This window comes from Phacochoerus africanus, chromosome 10 (genome assembly GCF_016906955.1).
Source record: "Phacochoerus africanus isolate WHEZ1 chromosome 10, ROS_Pafr_v1, whole genome shotgun sequence".
Lineage (NCBI taxonomy): Eukaryota > Metazoa > Chordata > Mammalia > Artiodactyla > Suidae > Phacochoerus > Phacochoerus africanus.
The window spans coordinates 73230439-73247300 of NC_062553.1; the positions used below are offsets into that span (position 1 = coordinate 73230439).

General features: G+C 39.8%; 1 protein-coding gene across 4 annotated transcripts in view; it reads left to right on the forward strand.

Annotated features, from left to right (window-relative positions):
• MRPL1 (mitochondrial ribosomal protein L1) overlaps nucleotides 1–16862 on the forward strand; it is a 73410-nt gene continuing 56548 nt past the window's right edge. Inside the window, exons 1-3 of one of the 4 annotated variants that reach the window (XM_047798843.1) lie at nucleotides 1–15; nucleotides 660–964; nucleotides 8481–8595. In XM_047798843.1, the coding sequence (XP_047654799.1) occupies nucleotides 925–964; nucleotides 8481–8595 (155 nt within the window). In that variant the 5' untranslated portion in view covers nucleotides 1–15; nucleotides 660–924. Of the gene's footprint in view, nucleotides 16–577; nucleotides 965–8480; nucleotides 8596–16862 lie in introns of those variants that run through there. The other 3 variants (XM_047798844.1, XM_047798842.1, XM_047798841.1) reach the window with 3 other exon arrangements.

Consider the following 16862-nt stretch of genomic DNA (forward strand, 5'->3'; position numbering starts at 1 on the left):
AACAAAGTCATGGAGGTGAGAAACTGTGCCTGTGTCTAGTGCTGGGGGCGTGGGCTGTTGGCAGGGGGTTGAGGCCGGGGAGGTAGGCGGAGGCCAGAAGCGAGCTGGAGATAGTCACGGCAGGGTTTTATTTAAACTAGGAAGTGATATAATTCGTGATCAGATTTGTTTTAGATAAACCATACCGACAGCTGTGACGTAATGGAAAGGATACTGATTTTTTTTTTTTCAGTCAGAATAACTTGTCCGTAGGTCTCAGATCTGCCATTTTAAAACTAGAAGGGTTCCATAAGTTTGTCGTTTTATTATTCACTTGCTCCTAATGGCACAGCTGGTCAGCAGGGGGGAAAATGTAGAGGTGATTAATGTTCGGACTAATTTAAAACCAGGCTGACCTTGTGATGAGTTAAAAAGAGTTTGTTAGGGAGGGGCACACCCCCTTCGGTTGGTAGTGGAAAGTCTGGCTAATTTTTAAGTATTTGCAAGGTTGGAAACGTGGCGGTGGAAGCTGGTGAGATTCTTCGATTTTTTGTTTTTCGTGCTTGCCTAAGTACTCTCATAATCTATTAAAAATGATCGCTTTCAGTACACTTGCAAAATCAAAAAGAAGAAAAAAAAGGAATAAAATGGAGTATCGCCAACAGGACCGTATTTTCCAGGAAGGGCGGATTTCCCTGAAGGTGGTTAAGCTGTCGAACCGGAACCACGAAACTCTGGGTCCTACGCAGTACGGAGGACTGACGGGAACACCGCCAAAGGGCATCGCGCCATGCACCCGCCCCCGCTGGCTTGAAAGCCTTTGGTTCCAGCCCCTTTCCTCTTGCTCCTTCGAATCTCTTCCCCCTCCACAGTTTCCGTATAGGAACCTTTTGTAACATTCTTCCACGTTGAAGCAGGGGACCAATTTCGTCGACACAATCCGGAATGGTCAACATGGCGGTGGCCGTAAGAGTCCTCAGTAGAGGTAAAGCAAGGGATCTTCTGGGCTTGCAGGGGAAATAGCTCTGGCGCAGGATTTTCTGTGGAAGCACAGTGGAGGCTGGACTCTACTGGGTGCGGTTCTGCACCGGAGACTGGATAGGCCTCTACTCTTTTGGACTCTCAGAGCGTCGTTACTCTTTAAAAGAGACCTTACCAGAGGTTTCACTCCTTTCAGGAGCTGTCCACTCTAGGAGTGGAGAGTGGGAGGCGGATGTACATTGACACCGCTCTAGTCACCCGTAGGGACGGAGGCAGAGAAATGATTCTTTCTCCCGTGCTGGGGGTGTGGGCTGCAAGAGAAAGGAGTTTGATACGTCAAACGAGTTCTAGAGTGGAAAAGGCGGTGTATTTGTGTGGCTTACATCCCTAAACTTAAAATACTTGGTGCTTTCGGAGCACATGGTTGCAGACAATTATAGTTCTTAAACGTCAATTAGACGTTGTTTAATTTGGAGACTATTTCTGTAGCACTTCTTGGTAGCAACTCTTTTCAGCAGTTAATAAGGCCAAGATGACAGCTTTTTTTTTTTAGCTACAATACTTTAAAAAGTTTGTGTTTTTGAAGCACAGATACACATTGTTATTTAATTATTGTGGTGGATCTTTAGGTGGAGGCAACAGCCAGGATCACCCCCGTTTTACAGAGAAAGAGACTGATTCTGTTAAGTATGTGGCTAAGTTCATATAACTAGTAATTGATTAATTGGCTTTTTTTTTTTTTTTTTTCTCTGAGCTTCTCACAGGAAACTCATTGTAAAGAACAGCATTCCCTATTTGGGGCAGTTGTTGCTTGAAGGATAGGGGCGGCAAGAGATCATGACAGACCCTAAGTGAGCAAACCAAAAAGTGTATCTTTACTGAAAAGAGATTGATGGCGCTGTCTTCGTGTATGATAGAAATAACATGTTAGACAAAGAAACCAAAAAGAGAATCAAAGATTATCATTCTTTCCTTGCTGCATTTTCTTCTCATGGCTTCCAAGATACTTCTTCATTTTCTTTTTATTTCACCTGTCATTTCTCACATTACTTTGCTGGTTTCTCCTCCTTTTCCCAATCTCTTACCTTGGAATGTCTCAGGAGCCAGCATTCCATCCTTCATCCTGAAGTTTTTTGTATCTAAATTCATTCCTTTGATGGTCTTATCCAGGTTTCATTGCTTCGAATATGGTCTATCTTAATGATTCTCAAAATTATCTGTAATCAGAACTTCTCTCCTGAACTTTAGATTCATAAACTCATCTCTCTATTCTAGATCTCCACTTGTATATCTAATCAGCACGTAACATTTGTCTGAAATCAAACTCATTGGCATAGCCTTGGAGTCTTCCCCATCTCATTTGATAGTAACTTCATCCTTTAGTTGCCCAGACCAAAACCTCAGAATATCCTTGACTCCCCCTCTTTTCTCACCCTTCATGTTAAATAGGTGGCAAATCCTTTTGGCTTCACCCTCAAAATAAATCCAGAAACTGATGTCTTCTCAATACTTCACTGCAACTACCTTCCAAGCCCATCCCTTACCTAGATTTCTTTACAGTCTACTCTCAACAGGTGGTCACATTGGTCCTTTAAGAATGTAAATTAAATCATGTTTCTCCTGTATTCAAAACTCTGCAAAGCCTTCCTATTTTTTCTTAGAGTGGCCTACAGATATGCTATTTTGTTATCCATGATTGAACACTTCAAATGTGGCTAATTCAAATTGAATGTGTCATACACATTCGATTTGAAGACTTAGTACCAAAAAGTAAGATATCAATTATTTTTTATATTGATAATGTGTTGGGATGATGATATTTTGGGGTATTAGCTGTACTAAGATGTTAATTTTTATTAATTTCACTGGTTTCTTTTTTTTTTCCCCACTGGTTTCTTTTTAATCTTTTTTTATTGTTGCTGTTAGGAAATTTATAGTTATACATGTGGCTTACATTATTCTTCCATTGGACAGCACTGGGCTAGGATCTTCCACATCTTTTGGTGGCTCGCTTCTCTCACTTCCACTAACCTAGCTTACCATCCTGAGCTTATCTCCAGCTACGCTCCTTCTCACCCACTGTGCTCTAGCCACACTGGCTTCCCTGTTCCTTAAACACACCAAGGACCTTCCTTTGTTAGGAGAACCTTTTCTCCTAGGTGGAGTAGCCTTGAAATACTTTTTCTAGATATTTTCATGACTGACTTTCTCATTTCTTTCAAGCTTTTGCTCACACATCACCTTTTTAAAAGGGCCTACCTTAACCATCGATTTAAAATCGCAGCCCACTTTTCCCTTGATTCTCAATTCCTTTTACCCAGTGGGTTTCCCCTCACGAGTACCATTTTATGTTTACTGGTGTTGTCGCCCCCTGCTAGGAGGAGACAGGGAATTTGTTTTGTTCACAGAATGCTTAAAGCAGTGCTAGCGCATGTTTCGTTGGCATATACATTGTCAACTGAATGAATGAATACCTAAATCTTCAATAAAATGCCACCGCTTTTCCATGTGTTTTAATGAATAATATTTAAAGTAATTCAAATCCAGTTTTTGCTCTTATTTGTTCAAATTTCCTTCTTTCATTCAACAGATGTTTATTTTGTCTTCATTTGCCAAACACTGTGTTATGTGTTAGGAACAGAATAGTAAACAAGCTATTTGCATTCCCTGGCTATGGTGCTTATTATCTATTGAGGGGCAGACATTCATTGTAATTACTTCTATAATTACAATTGTCCTGCGTGCTCTGAAGGAAAAGTACATGGTGTTCTAATAGTGTATATGAGAAACTTAATCTATTCTGGGTCTTCAGGGAAGACTTTGCTGAAGAAGTAGCTTAAATAGAGTCCCTGAAAGATCTTTGGATATTTATGAGTTAGCTGTGGGAAAGGGAAGTGGAAAGTAGTAGGGGAGAATGTCACAGATGGAGGGAAGATTATATTGGAAAATCTGAAGGTTGTAAAAAACATGGTGTGTTCAAGTAATTGAAAGGAGACCAGTGTATTTGGAGTGTGGCAAGCATGAGAGGGAGTGGTGTCAGATGAAGCTCACTAGATGGGTTAAAAGTAGCTCATGGAGGACCTTGTTAAGGGTTTACTTTATTCAGAGAGCACAGTGAACCCATCCAAATGTTTTAAGGATATGATGAAATTTCATTTTAAAAATCATCCCTCTTACGAGTAGGTGGAAAAGAAGTGGAGGGGGCCAAGAGTAGAAGATAGAACAGTTTGGAGTCTGCTGCAGTAATCCATGTAGTAGAGGAAGGTGGTCTGGACTGCAGTGCTGATGGTGGGAAGGTTAAGATCTCCTAGGGAGGATGAGAGTTAGAGAGTTAGGTTGAGAGACCCTGGAGAACTCTTAACCTTTCAGTATCAGGTTTAAGAGAATCAGCTAGCAAAGGAGATGGAGTTTTTTCCATCTCATTGCCATGGGGCAGGGGTGGGCATGACTTTTGAGAATGAGTGTAGATTCAGGAGGATTCATAAGTAGTTGAGGAAATTCTCAGGGCTTTTGTTTTAGCAAGTGAGGTTATCTGCTAAGAATGAGAGGAGAAGAAATGTTTCAGGAATATAAAATACTACAGATAGATAAATTGACTATATACAGATTGAAAATACAGATATCATGGTCTAACAATGCTATTTAAATAGCGTTTTTTTTTAGTTTGGTTTTTCTTAGTCTCTAACAGTTTGATTTCTATTGAAAATTTTAATTTCTGGTTGTCGTGGCTGGGAGCTCTAGAAGTAGTAGTTAATTATTTTATTGCAGTTTGCGGTTTGATGTGTTCTAGAGAATTATTTTGAGGATCTTGACAAGGTTTTTGGGTTCCTGTGTAGTACAATTAGAATTATTATTATTATTATTTTTGTCTTTTTGCTATTTCTTGGGCCGCTCCCACGGCATATGGAGGTTCCCAGACTAGGGGTCGAATCGGAGCTGTAGCCACTGGCCTACACAAGAGCCACAGCAACATGGGATCCGAGCCGCGTCTGCGACCTACACCACAGCTCACGGCAACGCTGGATCGTTAACCCACTGAGCAAGGGCAGGGACCGAACCCGCAACCTCATGGTTCCTAGTCGGATTCGCTAACCACTGCGCCACGACGGGAACTCCAAATTATTTTTTGGAAGTGTTTGCCAAATCTTGAGTGGGTATTTGCTTTTCCTTCACTTACCATATGTGATTTTTCAAGATAACTGGCTTCTTTAAAAATATGGGAGGTCTCCTCTTAGACGTTGCATACTAGCATTGCCCACTAAATTTGAGATTCTGGAGGGCAGGAACTAGATCTCATTAGTATGTTTCCCTTTTTCTTCCTAGCCATTAAGGCCTCTTATGTCTTGTGTGTGGCAAAGAATTCCCACTAGTAAACAGGTCTCCTATACTGCCCCAAAAGGCATACCCACAATGTTTACAGAATTCACAGTTGTGGTGGTTTCTTTCTTTCTTTTTTTTTTTAATAGTTATTTCCCCAATACAATTTTTTTTCTACTGTACAGCATTGTGTCCCAGTTACACATACATGTACACATTCTATTTTTGCACATTATCATGCTCCATCATAAGTGACTAGACATAGTTCCCAGTGCTACACAGCAGAATCTCATTGCTAATCCTTTCCAAAGGCAATAATTTGTATCTATTAACCCCAAGCTCCCCAACCACCCGACTCCCTCCCCGTCCCCCTTGGCAATGTGGTGGTTTCTTGTACTTCAGTTTTGTTCTAGAAGATGAAAGGTGAAACTGAGTTGTAAAGGCCCCGAGGCAAGAATTAACTCGAGGGGCTTGAGAGATTCAAGGATCTGAAAGGATCACAGTGGGAACGTAGGAGAGTGGAATTGAGTGATAGGCAGGGGACAGCTCACGTGGGGCTCACATGCAGGCTACAGGATGGACGCGGTGGTAGCTGTGCTGGCATGCACAGTGCACTGCACTTGGGAATTTAACTTATGAGATGAATTCATTTGATGTATAGATTAGTCATACAGTTTACATGCTATTGGTTGTTGGCACAGTTTTATATAATGAGTGGATTTCAGAGTTCTTCTGATGTTGCCGTGAGCTGTGGTGTAGGTCACAGACACAGCTCAGATCCTGCGTTGCTATCGCTGTGGCTAAAGCTCCGATTAGACCCCTAGCCTGGGAACCTCCATATGCCCCAGGTGCGGCCCTAAAAAGACAAAAAAAAGATAGTCTTTATGAACTGATATGAAATTATTACTGTAATCTATACATATAAACATAACTTTATGAAAGGCACACATGAGGATATGTATATACATTTCTTATAATTACATGTGTATATCTATGTCTAATATATGTGTGAAAATGGGCTGTAATACCTTTACATGAAAATGCAAGGTGTAGAATAGTACATAGAGTATACTATCATTTTATAAAAGAGGGGGAAATAATATTACTAGAAAGATGCAAAAGAAAATGCAAACATGGGAGTGAAGCTGGGGGTTAGGGGTTGGAGGAAGACTTTTGTATATTCTTTTTTCAAACATTTTGCTAGTATTTCTGTGTGCAAAATATATTTATAACATATAGAGAATAATTTAAAATTTTAGATACTTACTATTAAGCTTAAAAAAACAGAACATTACTTCAAAGCCCAAGTGCCTTTGTCTTCTTTCATTTGCTTCTTCCCCAGAGGTAAGCACTTTTTCTAAAATTTCTTTCTTTCTCTCTCTCTCTTTTTTTTTTGGTCTTTTTGCCTTTTCTAGGGCCACTCCCACGGCATATATAGAGGTTCCCAGGCTAGGGGTTGAATCAGAGCTGTAACTGCCAGCCTACGCCAGAGTCATAGCAACTCGGGATCCGAGGCACATCTGCCACCTACATCACAGCTCACGGCAACGCCAGATGTTTAACCACTGAGCAAGGCCAGGGAGCGAACCCTCAACCTCACGGTTCCTAGTCGGATTTGTTAACCGCTGCGCCACGACGGGAACTCCTAAATTTCTATTTTATCACTTCATTATTTTTCTGCATAGAGCACCCCCCCACACACCCACCCACCCACACACACACACACACACACCCACGCCTCAAGTACGGTGTTGATTACTTATGCATGTTTTTGAACTTAAATACTACCAAATGAATTCCTGTCACTTTTTTCTCAAAATTATTTGTAAGATCTGTCTATCTGTCTACTTGTCTATTTATCTATCTATAGCACATGGTTTATTTTTACAGCCCTATAGATTTCGTTATGGGACTATGCCATGGTTTATTTATTCATCTCTGAGTATACATGTGTAAGAGATCCTCTAGGGTGCAAGGGTGCACGCCCTGGAGTAGCGTTACTACATCCTTGATGCCCAGCCTCTTTGGGTAATGCACTTTATTTTCCAAAGTGGTATTTCAATTCACACTCGTAACTGTTGGGTGTAAAATTTGCCCTTATGTGACATTTTCAGCTACCCTGGACTTTTAAGAAAAGTTTTGCCAATCTGATGTATGTAAAATAGTGCTACTTAAATTATCTCAAACCTACACATTTACCTGTCCAAAATAAGATCAAAGCACTGCTTCCTTCAATGAGAAAATCTTGTGAAAAAAATTTTGTCAGCTGCACTAAATAATATATGTAGTTATGTGTTTGATTTATATGCTGGTGTATTCTGTATATTAATCCTTTGTTCAATATGTATTTACTATTATATTCTCCCAGGTTTTTGGCTTGTCTTTTTACTTTCTTTAAAGTATCTTTTGATAAGCAGGTGTTCTTAACAGTAATGTAGTCACTTTTTGGTTAGTGCTTTTGTTTTTTATGAAATTGTTCCCTCCTCAAGATCATAAAGATATTTTCGTATATTCTGAAAACATGTAAATTTTGCCATTTACATATGAGTCCCCAGTCCATTGAGGTTTGCTTTTGTGTGTGGCTAAGGTGTGAGATAGGGATCTAAATATACTCGTTTGCCTGTGGATAATCACTTGTCTTAGCATCACTTATTGAGTTCTTTGCACAGTGATTTACAATAACATCTCTGTTATATTTCAAATATCCGTATGTGCATGAGTCTGTTGCTGGGCGTTTATTATTTCTTTAGTCTGTCTTTCTATACTTAAGCTAATACCAAAGTGTCTTAAATACCATAGCTTTATAATGTCTTGATCTTTCATAAGGTAGTTTTCTCCACTTTGTTCTTTTCCTTTAGAAGTACCTTGGGCAACTCTGTGAATATATAATCTATACCAAAAAAAGAATAATAAAATTTAAACTAAGAAAAATTCAGAATATATATGCTTAATCTGTAATAGTAGAGCTAAGTTACTCTGTTGAGCTTGAACTAGATTAAGTTAAAAATAAAAAGACAATTCTTCGGTTAGATGTATTTACTTCGCTTTAGTTTCAAGAAGTATAGTTTCCACTTTCACACCTTCTAAAGAATGGTTAACAATCGCAATATACTGAATATTTTTTATTTGGAAAACATCGAGAGTGTAAAAGTTATGAAAGTAAAGTTAATATTTTAATATTTTACATGTTTTTTTCTTTCAAGTCTTGATTCATCATCAAAGGCATAGTCTTTCCAAGATGGTTTCTCAGATGCCTCTTTATCCTTGTTCTGTATACATTCAGCTGCCCAACAGACATTTTGCTGCTGCTGCTACGAAGTAAGTATTTTTTTAGGTATTTCATTTTCTGCCCTTAAATCTTTGATTAAAAAACATTATGCTTGGTTCCATAAAGACATACAGGGTCATAAAGCTGTAAAAGTTTATCATCTCTGCTTCTTTAACCTGATAGTCCTGAAGGAGAGATAATGACATTATAATAATATTTCACATGCATCAAACACTGACATTCAATAACTGATTTAACTCCTTCAGAGACTTTATGTGCAAGCCATTGCTATGCTCTTTTTTAGAGACTGAAAGCAAAGGCACCAATAGATTATGCAACTTGCCCAAGGTCATAGAGCTAAGAAGTATTGGAGCTAGAATTTTGTGACATAATAAATATTTATAGTGACCTCTGCCACCAGTTCCTGACACAAAGCTTCTAAAACCATTGTAATCTCCTGAGTGATTGGGATGCTAAGAGCAGTTTTCAAAAGTATCTGGTCTTTGACCCAGTTCCTGATACAGAGCTCCTAAAACCCTTAAAATTTCTTGGGCAATTAAGAGAGTCATTTGGCTTTTGAGGCAACTCTTGGTGGACTCCTGGATGGGGACTGGTCATCAGAAAGACCAAGCTGGGATTAGAAGTTTGGAACTTTTAGCCCTACAATCCATCCTCCAGGGAGGAGAGATGGGATAGAGATTGAGTTCATAATTGAGCATGCCCATGTGATGAAGCCTTCATAAAGATCCCTGAACTGTGGGGTTTGGAGAACTTCTGGATTGGTGAGCACACCCATGTCTGAAGGGTGATGCACCCAAACCCAGTGGGTACAGAAACTCTGGTGCTGCAGACGCTTCTGGACCTTGTCCTATGTACCTATTCATCTAGCTGTGCATCTGTATCTTTATCATATCCTTTATTATACAATAAACCAGTAAATGTTAAGTGTTTCTCTGAGTTTTGCAAGCCATTCTAGTAAATTAGGAAGCCTGAGAAGGGGGCCCTAGAACCTCCCGATAGATAACCATTGACCAAAAGTACGCAGACCCAGACTTGCAGTTGGCATCTGACATGGGGGCAGCCTTATGGGACAGAGCCCTTCACTTGTGGGATCTGATGCTTAATCCAGGTAATAATGTCAGAGTTGTGAATTATAGGATAGCCAGCTGTTGGATAATTGGAGGCTGTTGGAAAAATCTACACATTTAACGTTGGAATTGTGAGTAGAGGAAAATAGTTTCTTATCTAACGATACACCCTGTTCTATATCTTGCTTGCTTCTAACTTAACATATCTTGGAGATTATTTCAGACAGAGCTGTCTAGTCATTTTAAAAAATTTGAGGAGTTCCCGTCGTGGCGCAGTGGTTAACGAATCCGACTAGGAACCATGAGGTTGCGGGTTCGGTCCCTGCCCTTGCTCAGTGGGTTAACGATCCGGCGTTGCCATGAGCTGTGGTGTAGGTTGCAGATGTGGCTTGGATCCCGCGTTGCTGTGGCTCTGGCGTAGGCCTGTGGCTACAGCTCCGATTCAACCCCTAGCCTGGGAACCTCCATATGCCGTGGGAGCGGCCCAAGAAATAGCAACAACAACAACAACAACAACAAAAAAGACAAAAGACAAAAAAAAAATTTGAGATAAAATTGGCATATAGCATTAGATTAGTTTCAGGTATGCAACATAATGATTTGATATTTATACATATTGGAAAATGCTCACCACAGTAAATCTAGTTAACATCTATAAGCACAGTTAGAAATTTTTTTTCTTGTCATGAGAAATTTTAAGACTTACTCTCTTAGTTTTCAGGTCTGCAAATAATAGTATGAATTATAGTCACCATGCCGTACGTTACATTTGTATGTCTTATTTTATAACTGGAAATTTGTACCTTTTGACCATATTCCAACTATTTCACCTACACCACACCCCTTGCTTCTGTCAACCACCAATCTTTCTCTGTATCTGTAAGTTTGTCTGTTTTTTTTAGATTACAAATATAAGTGAAATCATATGGTATTTGTCTTTCTTAGATTGCTTCCATGTCTTGGTTATTGTAAATAGTGCTACAGTGAACATGGGTATAATATTTCATTGTGTGAATATACCATCATTTACCTAACCATCCCTCTATTGATATGCATTTATCTTTCTAGTCTTTTGCTGTTAAAACAGTCCTGCTTTGAATAATCATGTACATAGATCTTATCAAATATTATGAATATGTTTGTAGTATAAACTCAGAAATAGAATTGAATCAAACTTATGTTTGCATTTATAATTTTGATAGGTAATAGCAAATTGCCTTCATAGAGATCTTGCCAATTGATATTCTTACCAGCAAACATTATTAGGATGCCTATTTTCCCATATCCAGTATAGTCAAAATCTTTGAACTTTACCAGTTTGATAGGTAATAAATGGTATCATCATGGTTTTAATATTATTATTATTGAGGTTGTACTCTTTATATGTTTAAGAGCCATTTATATTTTCTTTACCATAAACTTTCTGTTTATGTCCTTTTCCATTTTTTTTGTTGATTAGTAGGAGCTTTTTATATATTATAGATTAGCATATATCTGCACTATACCTTTACTATGTTTTAATTGTTAAAGTAGATGAATGAATGAAGTGCAATGGGATCACAGATGAAATGTCAGGTAATTCTTCCTGGAGGAGAATATGGCAAGAAGTATTTAAACTGGGTCCCCAAAGAGAATTTTGCAGGGGAGTTGGGAGAAAGATATTTCAGTGGTTCAGAGGCATGAAAGTGAATGATATGGCTTGAATATAGGATGCAGAGAGAGGAAGCAGAAATGTAAATAAATAAACAGCAGGTCTCCTTTGATTTTTGAATAGTACCTGGATTCTTTTTTGTTGTTGAGAAGTTAGAATCTTGCTTTTTCCAACTTACATCCCCACCCAGCAGTGAGTGAGAATGCCCACATTTTTAACAGTCTTGGATATTAACAATCTTTATTTTTATTTCTAATTTATATCTTTTGCCCATTTTTCCATTTTTTCTTTCATCCTGTAGAAATTTCTCATTTTATATCTTCCCCATATTCTATTCCAGTACAACTTTAAAAGGAATTTTCACTCAACTAAAAAGTGTGGTATGAGTGGAGTTCCCGTCGTGGCTAAGTGGTTAACAAATCCGACTAGGAAACCTGAGGTTGTGGGTTCAGTCCCTGGCCTTGCTCAGTGGATTAAGGATCCGGTGTTGCTGTGAGCTGTGGTGTAGTTTGCAGACATGGCTTGGATCCCGTGTTGCTGTGGCTCTGGCGTAGGCCTGTGGCTACAGCTCTGAATAGACCCCTAGCCTGGGAACCTCCATATGCCCCAGGAGTGGCCCTAGAAAAGGCAAAAAGACAAAAAAAAAAAAAAGCGTGGTATGAGAAATATGCATCCTTAAAAATTACGGAAAATTATTAGCAGGTAATTTTCTCTGTATCTGACAATGAGAGTTCTTCAGTAGCTTGACCAGAATCATGGTATTCATAATTTTAGTTGTGATTTTAATTTTTTAATGTATTGACTTTCATATACTAAAAATAGTTTTTTGCATGGCTAAGCTTTTATCAGGAGTTGAGATAGGGTAGAGGGCTCATGCTTGCTTCTCTATCTTTTGTCACTTAAAAGTGTGTGTGTAGGAGTTCCCGTCATGGTGCAGTGGTTAACGAATCCGACTAGGAACCATGAGGTTGCGGGTTCGGTCCCTGCCCTTGCTCAGTGGGTTAACGATCCGGCGTTGCCATGAGCTGTGGTGTAGGTTGCAGATGCGGCTCGGATCCCGCGTTGCTGTGGCTCTGGCGTAGGCCAGTGGCTACAGCTCTGATTCGACCCCTAGCCTGGAAACCTCCATATGCCGCGGGTGCGGCCCAAAGAAATAGCAAAAAAAAAAGACAAAAAAAAAAGTGTGTGTGTATACTCCTGGTTTGCCAGGGGCATCTCTGACTCTGGTTCTGCTTTTCTCTTGAGTATAGATTCGTTTTCTTGGTTCTTTGTGTACCTCAGAATTTTTATTGGCTACTAGATATCTTATGTAGAACAGTTGAGACTAAAATACATAGTATTTATGCCTAGAAATGGACATGCTTCTTCTGTCTCAGCAAAGTTGAGTCAATCCAGTTGGAAATTGAGCTGGGTTTGGTTTTGTTGTTGCTATGGTTACCACCACATCAGATTTCTGTATTGTTACCTTGTGCTTGGGGAGGGGGCTGGGTTGCTGGAATGTTTTCATTTCTCAGTGTTCCTGCTCCATGCTCAGTTTTCCGCCTTGCCTGTGCAGCTGTGCCTTAGAAGGAGGTCACTCTCCCTACTCTTCCTCCTCTCCTAGTAGAAGACTGTTGGTGCTTATTATTCAGTGCTTGTCAGACTGATGATGGGTGCAGAAGGGAGTCTCTGTTTTCCAAATCCAGCCTTTGTCTTGAGTAGCCCACTGTCTTTGGTCCTTGGGGATGAGGTTTTCCCCTCTCTCCATGGTGTGTGTCTCTTGCAGGTCATGTGCCACAGTGTCTGGGCCCTTCCCTAGTTTTATAGAGGATACTTCACTCAAGACTGCTTCCTACCCTACCCCCAAGATAGAAGTTTTAATATTTTTTTCTTTTTTCTGGTGTTTTTTTTTTCTTCTTTCCTTTCCCTACCTCCAGTGGGTGTTTACCTGTAACCTAGAGGGTTTCAGGGTTGCTTGCCTTTCCTGCAGCAGAGGCTGATCTTCTGCATGCTGTACCCTCGAGGGAGGCTTTCTAGTCTTCTGGCCTGCTCCTGTCTTTCCCTGGGAGCCTCTGGTGGAGGTCTGTGGAAAGGGCTCACGTCTTGAGTGTGAACTTCCCTTGTGTCTGGATTCCTCGGAGGTTTTATACTATCATGCTAGTGCTAAAAGTTTAGCTGCTATTTTTCTTACTTGCTTGCCTTCCTCTCATTCTCTGCTCATGGTGAGACTGTCCTTGCTGCATGCCCAGTAGCCCAGGTAGCTGTATGTATGCATGTGGAGGGGGATTGTGGGGAGTGCAGGCTGACTCCTTAGATGTCAGGCCTACTTGGTTGCCCTGCAATCTCAGCTCTGTGACAGGTTCAAGAAAAGTGATTTTATCTGACTGTGACATTGTTAATACTCTTTCCAGCTTTATTTGTAGTATTATTGACTGGGTTTTATTCTGTCATTTTTTTTTCCCCTATACCTATGGCATATGGAAGTTTCTGGGCCAGGGATCCAATCTGAGCCGCAGCTGTGACCTACGCCACACTGCACTGGAGATTGAACCCACGCCACCACAGAGACAGTGCTGGCTCCTTAGCCCACTGTGCCACAGCAGGAACTTCCTGTCAGTTTTTACGTGGTGAATGTAAGCAGAACTTCTGCATTTAGTTTAATGAATAAACCAGAACAGAGATTTTAGTGAATTTATGTGATTACACTGAGAAATAAGAATTCCATACATTTGCATTCCATTAATAGTTATATGCTCTAGGCATTTTCTCTTCATTTCCGTTTAGTTCAGTTCAGTTTGACTGTGGTCCCCTGCCTCCCACCTTAATTCCTCAAAGTAAAGGCTTCTTCAGCCTTAAAGGTCTTGGATCTCTAAGGTCACAGATCTTCAAAGGTCTTGAAGTGAACTTTATTAGCACTGATTTTTTTTTTCTTGTTCTGTTTGGGTGTGACCATGGAATTATTTTTCCTTTCATGCTTTTGGAGTTAGGAGATAGGCGAGGCCGGGCTTTTGGAGTTAGGAGATAGGCGAGGCCAGGAGAAAGTTATTGCCTGAATACAGTCTCTTATTACTCATTTAACCTGTGTGGTTTAGTTACCCAGGTAACTGCAGCTAAATTCTGTTCTCGCTAATTCAGACTGCCAGGTGTTTCTCCCTCACCTTCCCCAAAACCTTTCTAATATGATTATTTTATTCCCTGAGAATCGTAGTGTTTAAACTTTTCTGATAGGACCTTACATAATTGCCTGAACAACAGAGTTCTTTTGGATGTGTTTCTTATGAATAAAGATAGGTAATTTTTGAAGGGTCATGGAAAATAACAGGTGGTGAGTTTATAATTAATTATTCTTGACATTTAATTCAATAGCAATTTTTTTTTAATTTTGGAAGAAAGTATTTTCCTTAGGGTCCTGTTTGCTCTGTGTTATAGTGATATACTTTTTAAAAAACGAATACAGTGTTCCATTTATAACTTAATAATTTTAACTGAACCATCTCAAATATTTTGTGAAACAAGGTCCAAAGTATAAATAAGTAAACTGCTGTTTACCCAACTCAGTCTTTTCTTTTGCGTTTTTAGGGCCACAGCATATGGAAGTTCCCAGGTGAAGGGTTGAATCAGAGCTGCAGCTGCCTGCTTAGCCATAGCCACAGCAGTGTGGGATATGAGCTGCGTCTACAACTTACACCACAGCTCATGGCCATGCTGGATCCTTAACCCACTGAGCGAGGCCAGGGATCAGACTCACCTCCTCACGGATACTAGTTGGATTAGTAACCCGCTGAGACACAATGGGAACTCCCAAGTCAGTCTCCTTATGTATCAGACTTTTATTGGGTTTTGCAAATATTTGTTAATTTAAAAAATATTTTAGCCTCTGGGAACTTCATATTACTAATTGCAAATTAAATTGACAGAGTCAGCCATGATTAAAAATTTAGTGGTGAAATTAGCATTTATGTAAATAAATCTGTAGGTTAAGCTAGGATATTTATTCCTTTGCTTATTTTAGGTTGAGAATTTATTATTAAAACAGGCTCTCTAGGCTCCTTTTATTGGCTTCACTGCTCTTTTACTAAATATAATATGTGATTTTTCTGGTTTGGAAGGTTTCAGAGTTTTGTGGGGTACTTCCAAATGCTATTGAGGCATGCTGCAGCCATCTACTTGGGCACCTACTTAAGACTTGTCAGCAACCCAGTAGGACACCTGTGTCCCATTAAAAATAAGCACTGTTATTATCTGCTATTCTGCTGAATTGCTCATTAGCTGGGAGGATACTATTATTAGTTACGTAAAAATAAGTATTCATTGAGTGCTGTAAGTGAGAATGGAATTATGTGTTGCATTGCTTTTTGAGATTCTTTTTCTAAAAATCATTTTATTGTCATCCATTTCTCTCCCGTAAATTTTATAGGACCCCATATTAGTTTTCTATTGCCACAAACCTCCTTGCTTAAAACAACACAGGTTTATTATCTCGTAGCTTTGTAGGTCAGAGGTCAGACATGGATCTCACTTGGCTAAAATCAAGATGTCATCAGAGCTTCATTCTTTCTAGAGGCTCTAAGGTAGACTCTGTTTCCTTGCCATTCCCAGCTTTGAGAGGCTGCGCATATTCCTTGGCTCGTGGCTTCCCTTCCATCTTCAAAGCTAGGAATGGCATGTTGGATCCTTCTATGCTCAGATTTCTCCTGTCTCTTCCCTTGTCTGTCAGGTATAGAAAGGGGAAAGTTTCTCTGCTTTCAGGGACTTGAGTGCTTAGATTGGGCCCTTGGGCCCACCTGGGTAGCCCAGGGCACTCTCCCCATCTCCTGTTCCTTAATGTTAATCCCATCTGCAAAGTTCTTTTTTGCCATGTAGTTATGGACATCTTTGGGAAGCCATTATTCTGTCTACCACAGAACCCAGATGTCTTTCTAGAATATCATTTCATTGATTTAAGTCTTTTATGTTAAAAAAGTTAAAGGTATAATTGAAAGAGTACTGAGAAAATATATCACCTCTAGTTCTGTCTTTTCTTTTTAGATTCAAACTGTTGTTGGACATATTTTCTTAGATATTTTGTAAGCATCGTCTTAATAAACCACCCTACAATTAATTAATATTGCCCACACATCTATGGGTGAGCTGATCTAAGCTAGATTTGAATGGGTACCTCTGATGACCTTTGCTGGGCTTGCTGTGCATCTGGGAGTCTGAAGGTCAGCTGAGAATTGCCTGGAGCTCTGTGGGGGCAGTGCTGTTTCAGGCCTCTCAACCTCCTACCTTTGGGCTTGCCCAGGCCTGTTCTTATGAAAATGGCAGAAATACAGACTTACAAGTGGAAACAATTGAAGCCTCTTAAGGCCTCTTAGAACAAGAAACAGTCACTTTTGTTTTGTTATAGTGCCCTTCTAGTCACAGGACTAGATCTAGGCACTGGGAAATATACCCCACCCTTTTAAGTGGGAGGAACTGCAAAGTTACTTACTTAGCAAAGGAACTTGAATAGAGAGAGCGATAAGGAATTGGGGCCCATGATGCAACTAATCCCACACTCAAACTATATTGCCCCAGCTCAACTCATCTCTTTGACCACCTTCCTCATAAGAAGGCT